This window comes from Nyctereutes procyonoides, unplaced genomic scaffold (assembly GCF_905146905.1).
Source record: "Nyctereutes procyonoides isolate TBG_1078 unplaced genomic scaffold, NYPRO_anot_genome, whole genome shotgun sequence".
NCBI classification, from domain to species: Eukaryota; Metazoa; Chordata; class Mammalia; order Carnivora; family Canidae; genus Nyctereutes; species Nyctereutes procyonoides.
Window position 1 is genome coordinate 7,817,729 of NW_026575159.1, and position 18,910 is coordinate 7,836,638.

Sequence of the window (18,910 nt, forward strand, 5' to 3'; positions counted from 1 at the left end):
ATAGAAACTTTTTAAAATAATGTCTAACAAAATGCCATATATCTGTGCACAAAAGAATATATTCTTTATATGAATTATCTAAACACTAAAAATAATGTAATCAAATAATCATTTGTGGTACATGTGCGCATTTTTAATGGGTTCCTTAACCATTATTCAGTGCCTTTTACTCTTTTTTTTCTAAAGAATGAATATATTCTTATTTTTTAAGTTAAAGTTTTTTTTTTTTAAAGATTGTATTTATTTATTTATGAGAGACACAGAGAGAGAGAGAGGCAGAGACACAAGCAGAGGGAGAAGCAGGCTTCATGCAGGGAGCCTGATATGGGACTCCAACCCAGGACTCCAGGATCACACCCTGGGTAAAGATATTTTCAGTACATTTAAAATTGTTGGCGTGCTCAACTGATGTCTCCTTAGGTCATACTATTTTTACTTAAGAAAGGTTTCTCTTTATAGGTACTGAGTTATCTGGTAAGCTTCAGGCTAATTTTTAAAATGGAGGAAAGTTTCAATTTGATTTTTTTTCATACAGCAAATGTGCATATATTTCAGCTGAAATACTTTCATAGATACTGAATTTTACTTCTTTTCAGATACCTTTCTCTGACAAAAATTTTTTACAATGTAAAACTTGTCAAACAAGTTCTCTTAAATTATGATTTTTTTTTTTTAAGTAGACTCCACATCCAGCATGGAACCCAATGCAGGGCTTGAACTCAGAACCCTGAGATCAAGACCTAAGCTGAGATTGAGAATCAGACATATAACAACCTGAATCATCCATGTCCCCCTTTAAATTATGATTTTTTAAATATTCACTTTTAAGATGTATAATTGTGTTCTTTTCAATTTTATTCCATTCCACAATAAAATATAAATGTAATACAATTAAAAATTAGGTGGTTAAAAATTTCAAATAAGATAGTTTGAACTTTCACAATTTTATAAAAAAAAAAACATTTAAATATCTTCCTAATGCTAAACTTTGTTGTTAATTGCAATTCACCAAAAACTTCAAAGCTGAAGATCTTTAGCACTCCAATAACTGAATATTTTGATTAAAGATTTTCAAATGATTTAATGAAAACCATATTTAAAGGTTTCATTCTAAAATAATTTCAACACCATGCCAGGGAATTTTGGTCAATTTTGCAAAAAAGTGCTTCAGAGATGCAAATCTTTCAAAGCCTGAATGACAATAAGCAGCAAAGAGAGAAAATGGTGCTGACATACTCAAGTTTACTTATTCATTTTTTGAAGCAGTATCATTGTTGCACACATGCACACAAATGTAATTCAATTATTTCACTGTATATAAGTACATCTATAAATCTTAACATTTTTATTGTGATGAGTAGCATTTGCTTGATCACAGTTATGAATTATATGTACATCACAATCAATTCTCAGTATATTTCTGTTTCTTAATTTTATGGAAGCTTTGTTTTTATCATGAGGCTATTTATCATCAAAATTTGTATTATTATCACAGAACAAATAACTATATTTAATAATTTAAATTTTAAAATCTGAAATTTGTCTTACTTAAAAATATTTAAAAGATAATTATCTGCTTAAAGTTAAAAAAATATGTACTTGAGTGTTCACATATACAGAAGTGAAATAAATGAAAACAATTGCCCAAAGGACTAAAGGGGAAATGGAAATATACTATTGTAAAGTTCCTTTTTTTTAAGATTTTTATTTATTTATTAATGACAGAGACAGAGACAGAGAGGGGCAGAGACACAGGCAGAGGGAGAAGCAGGCTCCATGCAGGGAGCCCAATATGGGACTCGATCCTGGGTCTCCAGGATCACACCCTGGGCTGAAGGCAGGTGCTAAACCACTGGGCCACCCGGGCTGCCCCTGAAAAATCCCAATTAAAGTTGCATCAAAAAGAATAAAATACCTAGAAATAAACCTAACCAAGAAGGCAAAATACTTATATTTTAAAAATTACAACACATTAAGGAGAGAGATTGAAAAAGACACAAATAAATGGAAAGATATTCCATGCTCATGGATTGGAAGAATTAATATTGTCGAGATGTCCACACTGCCCAAAGTAATCTACAAATTCAATGCAACCTGTCTCAAAATTTCCATTGCATTTTTCACAGAAGTAGAATAAATAAAAAAAAAAATAAAATAAACAAAAAAAGAAAGAAGTAGAACAAATAATCCTAAAATTTGTATGGAATCACAAAAGGCCCTACATAGAGTAGCAATCTGAAAAAGAAGAACAAAGCTGGAACCATCACGCTTCTGGATTTCAAACTGTATTACAAAGCTATCATAATTTAAATCATGTGTTATTGTCATAAAAATAGACACAAAGATCAATGGAACTGAGTAGAGAACTCCGAAATAAGCCTACGTATATACAGTCCATTAATTTACAAGAAAGTAGCCAAGAATATTACATGGGGAAAAGACAGACTCTTTAATAAATGGTGTTGGGAAAATTAGCCAAAAACAAGAGAATGAAACTACTTATATTATACAAAAAAAAAAAAAAGGCACACTATGAATTAAAGACTTGAATGTAGGACCTGAAGCCATAAAACTCTTAGAAGAAAGCACAGGCACAAAGCAATTTGACATAGGTCGTGGTGACATTTTAAAAATCTGACACCCAAAGTAAAGGAAACAAAAACAAAAATAAACAAGTGAGGCTGTATTGAATTAAAGAGCTTCTGCACAGCAAAGGAAACCACTAACAAAATGAAAAGGCAATGTACTAAACGGGAAAAAAATATTTGCAAGTCATATATCTGACAAAGGGCTAATATACAAAATATATAAAGAACTCATACAACTCAGTGGCAAAAAATAACTAAAAAACAAAAACAAACAAATAACTCAGTGGCAAAAAATAACTAAAAAAAAAAAAACAAACAAATAACAATCTAATTTAAAAATGGGCAGAATATACAAACAGACATTTTTCCAAAGAAGACATACATATGGCTAACATGTAAAGGAAAAGATGCTCAACATCATTAATCATCAGGGAAATGCAAATTGTAATCACAATGAAATATCATTTCACATCAGTTAGATGTGGTTATTATAAAAAAAACAAGAAACTACAAGTGTTCACAAGGATGTGGTGAAAAGGTAATCTTTATGTATTGTTGGTGGAAACTATGAAAAACAGTGTGGAGTTTTCCTCAAAAAATTAAAAATAGATTTTCTATATGATCCAGCATTTCCACTTCTATTTCCTGAAAAAAAATGAAAACACTGACTCAAAAATATATATGCATCCCCACGTTCATTGTAGCAATATTTATAATAATCAATACATGGAAACAACCTAAATGTCTATTGTTAAATGAATGGATAAGGAAATTGTGGGATGTGCAGGTGCATGTGTATGCATGCAATGGAGTATTATTCTGCTATAAAAAAGGATACAGCTTTGCCATTTGGGACTAAAAATCATGTTATCTCTCTTTCTCTGACTTATTTCAGTTAATATAATGCCCTCAAGGTCCATCCATCTTGTCCCAAGTGGTAAAATTAAAAAAAAAAAAAAAACTAAGCTTATAGGTACAGAGAATCAATAGGCAATTGGCAGAGGAAGGGGGTCAGGGAAGTGAAGGAATGGGTGAAAGTGATCAAAACGTTAAAAAAAGTTAATAGAGGAGAAAAATACGATCATGGTAAAAAGGAACAATGAACAGCTGAATCCAATAAAAATAATAATAGACAAAGCCAACCATATGAAAAATTAACATTAGATGTAAATGGTCTACTAATTTAAGAGACTATTACTAAAAAGCAGAGATTTTCAGACTTTATAAAGAACTTGAGAATCATGTGCCTCTACTAGAAACCTACTTTAAATATACAGTCACTACCAAGTTAAAAGGATGCTAAATGGTACACCAGTGCTATATGAGTCATAAGATATTTATATGAGACAAAGTACATTTCAAGACATGGTAAATTATCAGTGAAAAAGAGGTCTTTCTTAGTAATGAAAATGTCAACTCATTAAGAAGATGCAGCATCTAAAATGTTATGCACTTAATGACATATCTTCATTATACACAAAGCAAAAATATGACAGGACAGAAAGAATAAGTAGATGCATCTACAATTGCAACTGGACATTTCAACACTTCTCTTTCATTAGTTGATAAAAAAAAGTAGACAGAAAACCAGTAACGATATTGAACACTTCAAACACAATACTAACCACCAACTATATATAATTGGTATTTACAAAACACTCCACACAATAATGGCAGGTACACATTCTTTTCAAATGCTAGAATTAATACATGATCATGGCTTCAAATGACCATTTAATTATATATTATATTTTAGAATATAAAATTGCCCCTCCACAGCCTATATAAAGTTAACATGATACACGAGGCAATAAAGACTCATGTAATTCAGTATTATACTACTTTTAGGTAAAGACAAAAATAATCAGCATATGATTTCCTCTGTAAAATATTTTTGCCACTTATCAAAACATGTTTTATTGAAATGAGATTACATGGAACTCTCAGTTTCTTTAAAAAAAAACGTGTTTCTGTGGGAAGCTTGGGTGGCTCAGCACTTGAGCATCTGCCTTCGGCTCAGGGCATGATCCCAGGGTACTGGGATTGAGTCCCGCATTGGGCTCCCTGCAGGGAGCCTTCTACCTCTGTCTATGTCTCTGTCTCTCTCTGTGTCTCTCATGAATAAATTAAAAAATAAAAGATAAATAAAAATAAAAATATGTTTCTGTATATACTTTTGATTTACAAATATCAATAAAAATATTCTAGATTCTTCCCTGCTGTCTTTTAAGGGCCCAGTTTCAACTTTTTCAAAGGTAAGTTTATCTTATCTTTGTGGATCTCAGGATCCTTTGGCCTTTTGGATGATGAATATTCACTACATACATTTTCATTAAACATGTACTTTTTAAAATCACTCCTGCTATAAATGCCTATTGCAATAAAATTTTAAAAAAAATATTTCTATGATAAAGTAAATAGTTGTGAATTGACCCCACAAAATAAATAACAGAAACACTCATGGAAAGAACATGCAGACTATATACCTTAGCTTTGCAGCACATCTCCTGAGCCTCTATTTTTGCACATATTTCAAGAACACATTTTTCCTGCTAATCCTGCCAATTCATGTCCTGACAGCTTTATGTATCTTTCAAACCACAGCAAGACTATGACATAACTTGCTGTTATACAAAACAGCTTGCAGGGCAATAGCATCAAATTCTTCTCCCACTACCTTCCAATATCAGAATAAGTTAGATGTTCATATCTGAGAATATTTGATTTACCTACAAGTGCCCTATAAATTCTCCTTGAAAGGGAAGTGTGAATTACCTGGCATATGGAAAAGATTAGAAAATGGAGGTAGGTTATCAGTATTTGTTTTTCAAATTTAATCATGCATAATAATTACTCGAGCCCTATGAACATATCTCACAGATGACTAGATGAGATCAAACACAAAATAGAGGTCTAATACATACACCTTGGGTATTTTAACAGAATAGTAGCCTATTACTGTAGAGTACTGGTCTATATTGGCCCAAATAATGATACTTTGCTAAAAAAGAAAATACAGATCCAAGCCCCCAACCAGTCAGGATGCTGGACAGGATGCAGGACAACATGCATAAACTCAGACTGTTCTGGGTAAACTAGACCATATGGCAGTACAGATGTGGAGATGACTAATTCTGCCTAGGAGTTCATCAGTACCAGACATTATCATTTGTCCTGGACCTTGGAAAATGCCTAAGAATTTATAGATTTTTGAATGTGGACCTACCTGTTTCAGGAATATGGAAGAGAAGCAGAAAAGTGAAAAGACATTGTCCTATCAGGAAAGTGTAGTTAGAGGACTGGATGTATATAAATGAGTAGTGAAGGATGAAGCTGGCAGGCAGTTTGGCTGCAAATTGTGGAGGCTTTAGATGTAATTCCAAAGTTTTGAACTTAAGACTGTGTGCCCATTAAAAAAAAAAAATGAAATGGAGGGGTGATATCTGACTTGTATTTTAAAAACATCATTCAGGTGGAAATATGGAGAAAAGTCTGCTGGAGGGATAATGAAGTGAGTGGCTAGTTGACTGTCACAGTAGCACAGGCAGTGATAATGAGGATGAGAACAAAGACAGGGGCACCATGCCGTCTTTTGAGGCTGGGAGACATCAACCTCTCCTGGCTAAGGGATCCATTTCCTCGAGAATTTTCAACAGTATAAGCTATGGGCCTTCGTATTCTGTATTACCCAGCGGGAGCAGATCCTTAACAGAGAGGTCAGAGAGTGAAGAGCACAGAAAATGCTCTGTCAAAATCAACTATCCTGTGGGCAAATGACAGCATGACACCCCGAAGATGCCTTCCCTGTGGAACTAAAGTGGGACAAGAGAGGCAGATTACACATTTAAGCAGGGGATATAAGGCTGACTGCTGAGAACCAAGGACAGCACATAGGACGGCAGGAGGCGGCGGCAGACTTAAGTAGCTCTGATTACGCAAAAGTGCCTTGCAGACTAGAACACCAAGAGCCAACGTGACATACTTTACAAATAACGAACAGATCATGAAATGGAAGGCCTGTGGCTGCTGACAGTGGCTTAATGATGATTATAAAGCTGGTATGTGAGCTACATTTCAGTTAAATTCATTTGTCCCAAGTCCAGTGAAATACATTTCATTGGTTGAATTTTGCTGCTGAAGATTCTTCTGCCAGTATTGCCTGATTTGTTTCTCTTTTTAAAATCCATTGTCTGACACTCACTAAACAACAGCAACTTTGCTCAACAGAGGACTGGCCATTGGGTGGGGGGGTCGGGGGGGTGGGGACAGAATACAATACAAGTCTGATTTAATTAAAATGATACATCCTGATTTGGTAACGACTGTCCCGGTTTATGCTTGTCAGCCAGCTTAATTTTAAACAGTGTCTTCTTGCACTCCCAACAATTACCTAAGATTTGAACAATAAATTATGTGATTGTCCTAAAGAGAAAATTTGTTCTTTTAGAGACATTAGGGAGACAAATGTACTCACAATACACCAGGGGAGCAAAGATCACATAATTAAAACATCTTCAGAACAATGAATTATAAACTATTCTCATCTTCAGGAAAAAATTACAGCGAGTGCTTGGGGCATGGGTTGGAATATGTTTTAGAAAAGGAGGTCAGAAAATGTTTTATAAAAAGAAGTCTGGGTGCCGAGTCTGGAAGTATGAGCAAGATTTAAACAAAATGAGCAGCAAAACGCTTAAAGTGAAAATGATTTTCACAGAAGGCAGCACGGGGTGTGTGTGTGTGTGTGAGTGTGTGAGTATGTGTGCGGATTTATGAAACTAAGAAGATCTGCCTGAGTGAAAGGCAAAATGCAAATGAGAAATAATTACAGGTAAATATGCTTAACAATTGGTCCTTAATAGACTGTCCTACAAAATGAGCAAATGAATAGGTAACATGGTTCAAATTTATATAGGGAAGAAGATGTTCTGTAAGCCACTAAAGCAGCAAACTCTGCCCTGCAAGCCAAATTTCACCTACAGCAGTGTTTTACTGGCCTATAGTCTGTTAACATTTTTTTAAAGACAGTTTACTTTGAAACTTAGACGACTTTATGTAAAACTCCTTATTTCAAGTTCCATTTTAAAAGTAGCTTGTCTTTGGGTGCCTGCGTGGCTCAGCTGGTGAAGCGGCCTGACTTTTGATTTCAGCTCAGGTCATGATCTTAGGGTCCTGAGGTTGAGCCCCACAAAATGTCTTGGAGCTCTGTGCTCTGCAGGGAGTCTGGTTAGGGATTTTTCTCTCCTCTTTCCTACCCCCACCCCCTCAAGTAAATAAATAAATGTTATTTAAAAAATAAATTAAAATAAATTAAAAAAAATAAAAGTAGGCTGTTTTCCTATAGCCAGAGGGGGCAATGGTCCCTTCTAAATGGTCATGTATGCACTCCAGTGTTCCTTCATCCTTGTCACTGCTTTGCTGGCGTTAAGATGTGGCATTTGGGAGCATGATCAGAAATACAATCTGATTAAATTGCAGAACTTCATTGTAACTAATAATTCGTAACTAAAAGCCTTCTATTTCCTCTAGCATATTTATACGTGTGTCTAAATAATAACGACAGCATAATAATGGCCACAACTACCAAGATTTACTAGGTACCAGGCACAAGCCAACAGTTCCGTGCAGCCAAGGTGCATTTGAGCCACAGCTCCAGGCATCTGTTAGTACAATGACCTTAAACAAATTAACTCATTTTCTGAACCTTTCTGCATTTATGTGGGAAATGAGAATGACCCTACATAAATCATATGGCTTTTGTGAGGATTAAATGAGATTATGTATATAAAGCACTTGACATGTTTTCTGGCACACCAAGAAAGATCTCATTCATATAAAAGGGTATTTTTGATTTTGAAATCTGGACACTTGGAAAGTCATGTATAAAAGAGTAACAGAAAATATCCATACAAGAGACTAATTTTCATTGAATGATGCTTTTCAAAATATAACATATCCACCCTCAAAGTAATTTTACTTCAATGGATAGGTTTTTATTCTCAGATCACCAGTACAAATTTCTATGCATCTTAAAAAATTATGAAGGCAGATTTATTAAAGTTTTGGTATGATGCATATTGTTTCTTTGAATGCCCTATAAATACAATAAATATAAAAAAAGCATTACTAATTTCACTGACAAATCTGCATTAAAAATTCCTGGAAACATATGTAAAACAGCCTGTATCTATTAAGCAGATGAACTTGTCATTCACAAACACTAGCTTTAAATGCAATTTTTCACATGAATAAAGTCAGACAATGAATCACAATAACCAGTTAAATATAAAATATTATATATTACTAATTTAAGGTAAAGGAAAGGGGAACTGTTAGTTGCCCAACTGTAATGAGAAAGAATTGAAGTTGAACAGCAATCACTGACAAACTGTTCCTATATTCATATAAAGAAAAATAGTAAAAAATAGAAGATATAAATATGAATAATATTTAATTGGTGTTTCAGAATTAGAAGCCATTTAAGTTCACCAATTACATGGTAATTTCATTTTTCATCCTTTTTTTCTTTTTCTCATAAGATAAAGTATAAATTTATAGATATTGGCTCTTCTGTACGGATTTACACCTCTCACACAAGATTGATTTACAAAGTACAAAACCATGCACTTATGTTAGTCAAATATGACAAAGAACTCTGTGCCATGAACCAAAAGTCCGTCAAAATGTTTAATTTTATTAACCAGATATTTACCTAAAAGCAATATATTTTGTGGACAGTAATTTCAAAAGTTCCTTATGGTTTTGTTTTGTTTTTGTTTTTGTTTTTTTTTTCAAAGGATTTCAATTTTACATTTACTCGTATAGTAATAATAGTTCACTGAGCTATATACTTAATACCAAATACTGTGCACACATGATCATGTTAAATTCTAATAATGTGTTTACGAGATAAGCATTATTATACCTAAGTGAATTAGAAAACTCAGCCTCAGATGATATCAGGTACCCAAATTCAGTAGTTAGTAAGGATCCAGGACTTGAATTCAGGAATACTGGTTTGCATGCTTTCCATAGATGATCTTAGAAATTTGTACAAGTTTCTGTTAATAGGGTTTTTTTTTTAAAGACTATACAATTAGAAAATCCATTAGATAATTTTCTCAAGGAGGCAATGTATGTTGGCAATAAAAGTAAAAATGTAACGATTAAAATTTTTAAGTTTTTATTCATTTTCTCCAGTCACTAAGCAAAAATCCCTTTTACAAAACAACATATATTTAGCCACTTAGCAGTGCCATAGAAAGAAAAAAAAGGGGGGGGGGACACCGTGAACACTGATAATTACTTAGGATGAATGACATTTCATTGTTATAGGAAGTCTTTAATTTAAAAGTAGATCTAAAATATTTTGTCAGAGATATCTGGGAATATATAATTAAGGTCTTTAAAAGAAGAGAAACAAAATTAGTAAAAATATAGGGTTGCTTTTTTTTGTAATGGCAAGTATTCATTTTCTTTCTTATCTACAAAAATTTCACATTTTGCAATACACAGTTTCATGGTAAATCAAAATTACAAGCTTTTTTAATGTAATCATTTCATTTTCTGAATTATTTGAACACCACCTATACTTTAAAAAAAAATTGTTTGGCCAGTAGAGAGGTCTCAACAATTAAATAATTCCAAGTTAATTACATTCTTTAGTCCAAGTATATTTTACCTTAACTGAAAATGAAGGAAGACCAGAAATAAGAATATTTAAGATCATTAAAATCTTAAAATTAAAGCTTTGGGCAGTAACGTTAAATTACTATTTGAATAGCATTATTTTTGTGCATTTAAGAAATAAAATAATAACTCACTTGAAAACTGAATTGCAAATCCAGATTTGCTGATATAAAAATCCGTGTCAAACTGGATGGTTACTATGTTGAGAGTGCTATGGATTCCTTCAGGAATAAGAGATCCACTAATTTCCTTTAGGAGCATCTCATTTTCTGGTGGGCCATCCCAAACTCGAAGTATATCATGTGATGCTTCCGTATCAAAAGCAAGAAACTGTAGGCTGTGGGAGAACCACATTTCTCTGTTTGATTATTTTAAAAATGGATTCAGTTTTTTAAAAAAATAAAAGTAAACATGGATTCAGTTTTAAATAAATATAACAAATATATGTCTTTGATTTTATTAGATATTTTTATTCTATCAGATAAAAAATGAACTATGTAAACAGCACATATAAACTTAATACATATTTTTTGAACAGTATAATTTGGTTTTCTAAAATATGATTGAAAGTACTATTATTTCACCTTTGCAAATTACAGAAACTTCAGATATACATTCTTTTCTGTGTTCATGAGTTTTAACTGTAGCCACATTAGGTGACACTTATGGAATACACACCAGGCACTGATGGAGGATCTAGTACACGTCAGGCCCTGCAAAATGCATTACATATATTTTCTTTGTTAAATTGTTACAATGACCCAGTGAAGCAGGAAGGTATTTTACCTAAAATCTATAAGCGTGGTGAATGGAGCTGAGACAGATTAAATAAAATTGCCCATAGGGTAGCAAAGTCATGAATTGAACTTAAGTTTTCTGACACCATAGTATGTATTTTTACCAACATTTCAAGTTTGTTTGTTTTATCAGAATCAAAATGAAGTTTATTCCAGGAAAGCAAGAATTAGTTCATATTAAAAATTTCAATCAATGCATTTCATCACAATGATAGGTTTAAGGAAAATAAATTACACGAACATCTCAAGATATAAAGAAAAAGTATTTTTGAAAAATTCAACATTATAATTACACCCAGTCATCTAAAAAGGAAGTTTCTTAATGTGAAATAAAAAGTAATGTCTACCCAACACTACCCCTCTCAAATGTAGAAAAAACAAACAAAAAAACTGTTTCATGTTAAATCAGCTTTATATCTAATCTAGACAAAATTAGTGTTTGATATTTTTTGTGGCCAATGCCAAATATTAGAAATCTAATTATTACAACATGCTCAATTCTCTCTACATATATCACATTCATCTTTGATATGTGAATAGTTATAGCTTTAAATTGGTGTTGCAATTTAATATCAAATATTGTTCTGTAATTTTAAAAAATTCCAGAATTCTATTGACTTTAACATTTTCAATTTTGCTAATTCTAATACTAAATAAAACAATGTATGATCTATGCTAAAGAAAAACAGTCTGAGGACTGATCTGGGGTAGGCTATTATGAGTTCTGCAAATTCCCTTGCATAAGTTATATTCCGGTTCATACTGAACAATTCATGGAGTGTACCTCTTAGCATGTTATATGAAGGATAATATTTGTTTTCTATAACCACCTTCACCACCGAGAAACCTCTGAAATTTCGTTATATAAAACAGCAATTCTTAAAGTCATTGTTTTGGGAGTGATAATACACCAATTAGCTCAGATTTGTCCCAAGAGGAGGCTTTACTTGTTCATTTATTAATCTGCTCCCAGTCATAACCATAATAGTTAAACTAGGACTTAGAGAATATGATAGCCTTGGAAATCTGACTGGTGTTGTTTTGGGAGGTGATGGTTCTCCTTTCATCTAAAGGCTGATAATGTGAAGAACTGTGAGCCACCTAACTAAACTCAGCAGGAAAGGGGAATCAGAATGGTTAAAGGGGCAGAGAGCTTATGCTCCAGAGATAAGCCTAAAGCCAGGGAGACAGAGTATTACTGATTCCCCTTCTATCCTTATTTCTTCCAAATGTTCATGAAGCTGAACTTACAATAGTGGCCTGCACAACTTTGTATTCTGAGCAAAATGGTGGACTTGGCATCTTGAATCATCAAGAATTGAAAGATTAAAGTCTCAAAGAAGCATAAAAAATTCCTAATCTCTGTGGTCTATTAAAACTGCGAAAAGCTTCCCTCTAGGGGTTATATGAGCTATGATGGTGACCCATAAACAAGAAAGCATGCTTCTGGATACTTTTCATACTTTAAACAGATGAAAATCAGATTCTTCTTTGCCAAGGCTAAAAACATTGAAAAATCTTGATGCTTGATGTTATATATTGACACTGATCAGAAATTTCAGATTCCCTAGTGATTTTGAGAAGATGAAATCCATTTACCTGACAATGTTTCCTGGATCTACCTCAATCATCCACATGCAACGCAGATTATTGTCATATGGGAAGGGATAACCAGGAGATAAGATTCTTCCCGACGATTCTCCTTTAAAACGACCTCCACATTCAGCTATAGAAAAATAATTAGAAGTTAAGTCATGATTTAATGCCAATCTTTTTGCAAAGCAATTGACGAATTTCTCATATATATATATTTGCACCTTACGGAAAATAAGGACTGATCATCCCTCATCTTAAAACAAGACATTTGTACATACTTCCTCAGATTAATGTATTAATGTATTGATCGAAGCAAAAATATATTATACAATAAAGCAAAGTCTCAAGTTAGGTCACATAAAAGATAGTAAAATTAACCTAATTAGGGAATAAAAAAAGGACATACTCAAAAACTGACTTTAGGCATTCAAAGATTTTAAGATGTGTTATTAAATAATGATAATTTGAAGAGGGGAAACAGATGGCAAGCTGCTCACTGCTCCTTGGTTGTGGTCTGAATAATTCATCATCTTGCTACCCCACCTCTGAGAAAAACTAATCTTTACTGTGGTCCCTCAGGCCTTCTAAATTTCATTGTCCTTTTATTCCCCTTTAAATCACTCTAAACTCTTTCCCTTTTAACCTCCCAAAAGTCAAAGTGGCATTTTTATTAGATTTCTCACTTCAGTAAAATCTAGTTTAGTTTTCTTTAATAGGCCGCTAAATTTTATAAAACTCATCAAATTAAAAATGTTAAGTATTGTCATACAATATATAAATATATTTTTTAATCTTTTGGAGGATTTCCTTTCCATTTCAATGCTATTTTATGCATTGGGATGTCTGTAGAGGTTTTACGTCAGTAAAGAGATCATCTAGAAAGAGCTCTCTGTATTGAAGACAAGAGAAACTGTGTTGCAGTTGGCATATTGTCCTACATCTTTAAACCCTAGAAAAAAAATAATGCTCTGTTAACACATAATACATTTGAAATTTCTCCAGATTATTTCCTACAAAAACAAAAACAACAACAAAACATTTTACTTTTTGCTTAAATATATGAAGGTGCTTCTTTTTTTTTTTTTTTAAAGATTTTATTTATTTATTCATAAGAGACACACAGAGAGAGAGAGGCACAGACACAGGCAGAGGGAGAAGCAGGCCCCATGCAGGAAGCCTGACATGGGACTCGATCCTGGGTCTCCAGGATCACACCCTGGGCTGAAGGCAGGTGCTAAACCGCTGAGCTACCCAGACTGCTCTGAAGGTGCTTCTATATTGTTTTTCTTGTACTCTGTAGTGTTTCTATCTTACATCCAATGGCTGAATTAAGCTTCTTGGGGTGCTTTGTTTTGTTTTGTTTTTATTATTGGAGCAAAGACAGTCAAAGACATATTTTGAGCATTTGGAAGAGACCTAATAACAACTGAATGTAATGGTTCAAATGTATAGGCACTATTAACATAGACAAATTTATTTCAAATATTTTTTTACATATTATATTTCACTCCATTCTAATGATTAATGTGTCAACGTGGTTAGGCTGTAGGACCCAGTTATATAATCAAACATTAATGTAGGTATTGATGTGGAAGTATTTATAGATGTGGTTAACATCTACAATTAGTTGAATTTAGTAAAATAAATTATCCTTTGATAATAAGGGTAGGCTTCATCTAGTCATTTGGAAGGCCTTAAGAGCAAAAACTGAGTTTTCTAAGAAAAAAGAAATTCTCCTTCAAAATGGCAACATTGACATCTGCCTGAGGTTCCACCCTTTTGACTTTCCCTATGGATTTTGGACTTGTCAGTTCCCACAACATCAGAATCAAATCCTTAAAATAAATAAATCTCTTAGATCAATCAATCAATCAATTGACTGATCTAGATTTAGATATTCTACTGATCCTATTGCACTGGTGAATGTTGACAGATACACATAGTCATAGAGGACTAAGCAATTTTATTTTGCATTGCAACATTAATTTATAATAACAAATTTGCTATTTTTAATATAAATAATAAAATATCAATATTTGAAATGTTGCTATCCCTTATTTAGATATATCTCATTTTTTAACAAAAATTTTGTTGGATAACCTTATACTATGTAACTAAATTTTTACATAATTTCTTTAGAACTTATCACTATTATGGCATACATTTACTAGGAGAACAGATTTGATATTTCATTTCTCCAGACTAATTTTTAATTAGTTAAAGGTCAAACTGGAGTTTTGTACTGTGTTGTACCTTGAATTTAAACATCATCTTTTTCTCCATACTTATTTTCTACAAATTTTACCTGGCATTTTGACTTCAAATGAACCAGTGAGATATGCCATAGCTCTAGAGTTCATATTCTAACAGAAGTCTTATGTTTGCAATATAAAAATGAAATAGTGTTTAAAGAAGGTATATAGGTTAAATCCTCCTGGCTATGATGTTTCAAAAATTATTTGAACCATGTATAAGCTTCAAAAACATAATTACCTAGAGATAATTCATATAATAGAGAAAAAGTTTCTTATTTGAGAAAGACAAATATATAGCCAGAATAGATATTTAAGGTTAGTGAGCACAAAAAAATTATGATCTAAGGCCAGGTGGCAAAATTATTAATTGTTGCCAGTAGAGAACACCATCTAAAATAGAATTTCATTATCTGTTATCATGGAAATCATCAGCATGACACATCATGTATCCAACTGTTTTCAGCTGTTATTCCTTACAATCCGTCATTAAAAATAGAAAAAAAAAGTTTACCTTTCTCATGAAGCCTTGAGCAGTATCAAGTCACTAAGTTGTTGTTGTTTTTTTTTTTAAAGCTTTATTTATTTTAGAGAGAAAGAGAGAGGGAGTGGTGAAGTGGGTCAGAGGGAGAGGGAGAGAGAAACTGTAAGCGAACTCTGAGCCAAGCCCTCAGAGGGCTGGATCTCAAGATCCTGAGACCATGGACCTGAGCTGAAACCAAGAGTCAGATGCTCAACCTCTTGTGCCAGGCAGACACCCCTGAAATCACTTAAGTTTTGACTTTGGAAAAAAAAAAAGTTTTGACTTTGGAGATTTGTAAATATAAAGTGCATTGATTCGTTATGAACAGAATTAAAATCTTCTGATCACAAGCCAAATGTCCTTTTGTTTACATAAAATCTTTTAAAAAGAAAAATGTTTTTGGCATGGTTCAACATATGTAGAAAATATATAATTTTTAACATAAATTGCTTTCTGATTTTAAGGACAGCATAGAAAATCAGGATTACAAGTTTATAGTTTTGTGCAATTGCAATCCTTATTGCTTTTCTAAATATACTTCATATTCACATCAAAGAACACAACCTTAGAAAGAATTAATCAGTACTACATTTTTCTCATAACTAATGCCAATGGGCTGACCATTGGTCATATTCCAGAATCCCAAGCTTTGTCAATTTAGGTTGATTATTATTTCAGATATTACTTTCCTAATCTATCCAAAATCAGATGCCATCTGAAAAGAAAGGCCTATGATTGCATTTTGGTTACATAAAAACATGTTTGCTTCCTATGTGAACCAATGTTTCAATAAACCAACAGAGGTCTTGTGGCATCAAAAACACCATGCAATTATTTGCAAGGCCATTAATTACTGGAATTTCCTTTTTTTTTTTTTTACTTGCTTTCTAGCAAGTTTTGTGGAGATTCCTATGTTAATCATATCAACTAACAAAGACAGAAATGTGGAACGTTTAAGTTTGGAACTTGGAACGTGTTAATTTCCAAACACATCAATTTATATGCATTAAGGATGTGCAATATTTAGATATCAGTTATACTTAATAAAGTGGTTACTTTTTTTTATGTTTAGTACAATTTTATGCATATGGGCCTAATGCAGAAAGGATTTGTGCCTCCATCAATATCAAGAAATAAGAATGGCTAAAGAGTACCTGCACATTTGTTACCTATTAAGGAGTCAGTGTTTTGTTAAAATGTATCCTTCTGGTCCAATATTCCAGCCTGACACCTATTTGATCTTTCCAGCAGGAAAAGAAAACAGAACAATCCCTCCCCCCCCCCCAAACCCCAGCATCTTTATCAATACTTTTCTGTCCATGCTCCTACTCATACATACCCAGTCATTCATTAATTGATCTATATATTGGTAGCACTCTGGCTGTGCAATGAAAACAGGATCAATTCTCTAGCTTCATGTAGGCAATATATCTGATGGCGCTTGCCTCTTATTAAAATTAGTAAATTATGTTATGCTACATACACATAAGAAAAGCTTATGCTCTTACTTAGATTTTTGAAAAAGTATTTATAAAAGAAAGCCTTTGAAGTTATTGAGAATAGCTCATTGTTTTTTCATCTAACTTGACCCAGGGCAGGTGATAATTTTGTTTATGAAAACAAATCTAGTCAATGTGATTCCCTAAATGTGTATGATAAGAATCTTAACATATTTTTGTAGGGAGGTACAAATTTTGTGTCAAGATAGGAGAAACTCCTTTCATGTTGTACAAAAAAAAAAAAAAAAAAAAGTACTCATCGATGAGCTTATGAAAAAGACCCTTTCACTTTCCATTAATTTCTTCTGACAAATCTGAGCTATGAACTCATTAACTTCATGATTTAAGGTATAAGTTGTGGGTGGACAGATAAGATAGTTTGAAAAGATACAAGTGGATAAAACTTTTATGTGGATAAAACTTCTAAAGAAATATTTATGAAAATATAAAATAGTATCCTACCAATACAGGAAGGCAGAGGATAGTCCCATGCTCTTCTCTCCCCTGTCATGCACTTGAGAAGACTACTTCCATGAAGAGTGTAGCCTGGATTGCATCCATAAATAATAGTGCTACCAGCAAAGTGGCCTTGGTCACTGATCTTGTATCCAAATTGTGGAATGCCAGGATCCTCACAATGTGAAAGTTCAAAACCTGTGATAAGAATTCAAAATTATTAAAGGCAACATTTAACAGGAAGATTTAAAATTGTAGAAGATCTTCTTCTACTGTTTTTAATATAATTACATACTAAGTCTCTTGCTTACTTCAAGTGAATTATGGCTCATGATAAATTCTGACCAATGTGACTACTAGCATCATACCATCAAAATTTTAAAATTCAAACAACATGCAAAACCTTAACTCTCCAATTAACAGGTATTTCCACTGCAAACATAACTGTACAGTGCTTTACTTTGATAACATTGGAAGTCAATGATAGTCTCACATTGAAAGTATAGTTTTCAAGAGTTAATATAATAATAGTATTCAGATTAAAGAACTCTGAATTTTTATATACTATCCTCTCCAAAAGAGTATAGCTTTCAAAAATATCTCACAGGAAAGCAAAAACAAAAACAAATCGAAGTTACATTTTATCATTCTCTGGTGCAAAGAAATCATTTTTGTGCTCAGCAGAGTTTGGGCCTTCTGTATGAATTTTGCTAGAAACTTGGTTTCCTGAGGTAAGAGTAACCCTGGAGAAGTTAATTTATGACTAATTATACCAGTGGTGAGAGAATGCTGGGGAGCTTTACCTGACTCCAGAGAGGAGGTTTATGTTTATACACTGAAGTGAAGGAGGCCCAGGACCTTACAGACATCTCTAGGTTATAATAACTCGAGACATGGGAAGTTAATCTGTCTCTTAGAGAAACGTATTTATTTATGTGTTGTTATTATTATTACATTACTTAAATTATAATTGTTAATCTGTCTAGATCCAGAAGACCTTGTGTACATATACAGAACAAAGTCAATAAAAACAAATATTAAAAAACCTAACAGTCATGGCAAAATTCACCATTAAGATTCTGAAATTACTAGAAAAGGATACTTTGTCATTTAAACCAAGTGTGATAGTAGTAATCAAAATCTAGTCTCCTTAGCTATGGAGTTCGTGTGTTTAATGTTTTACAAAGTGTATAAATGTAAGATAAATAATAGAATGAATGTGCCAAAGATAATTAGGTGTGATTCACACCAGTTATAGCTTATGTGACTAGAGGACCATAGTGAATATTCTAAATAGCCTCATGAGATAGGAAAATCTGTGATTTCAAGGCAATGTTGGAGAAAAAGCAAACTTTTATATGTGTACATCATAGGCTAAACAGAAAGATTCTCATCTCTTTTAATAAGCACAGATCCTTGATCGAATTAATCTAGATTTGAACTAGAAAACAAAAAAGCATATATTAGCTCACATATGTCAAATCCCTAATTTGCATCATTGACTTCCTAGAAT

At 32.8% G+C, this 18,910-nt stretch overlaps 1 protein-coding gene across 3 annotated transcripts in view; it reads right to left on the reverse strand.

Annotated features, from left to right (window-relative positions):
• CSMD3 (CUB and Sushi multiple domains 3) overlaps positions 1-18,910 on the reverse strand; it is a 1,184,516-nt gene that overhangs the window by 284,751 nt on the left and 880,855 nt on the right. For all 3 annotated transcript variants that reach the window (XM_055314112.1, XM_055314111.1, XM_055314109.1), the window contains 3 exons: positions 17,404-17,595; positions 12,671-12,797; positions 10,409-10,611 (listed from right to left, as the gene is read on the reverse strand). In XM_055314112.1, the coding sequence (XP_055170087.1) occupies positions 10,409-10,611; positions 12,671-12,797; positions 17,404-17,595 (522 nt within the window). The remainder of the gene's footprint in view (positions 1-10,408; positions 10,612-12,670; positions 12,798-17,403; positions 17,596-18,910) is intronic.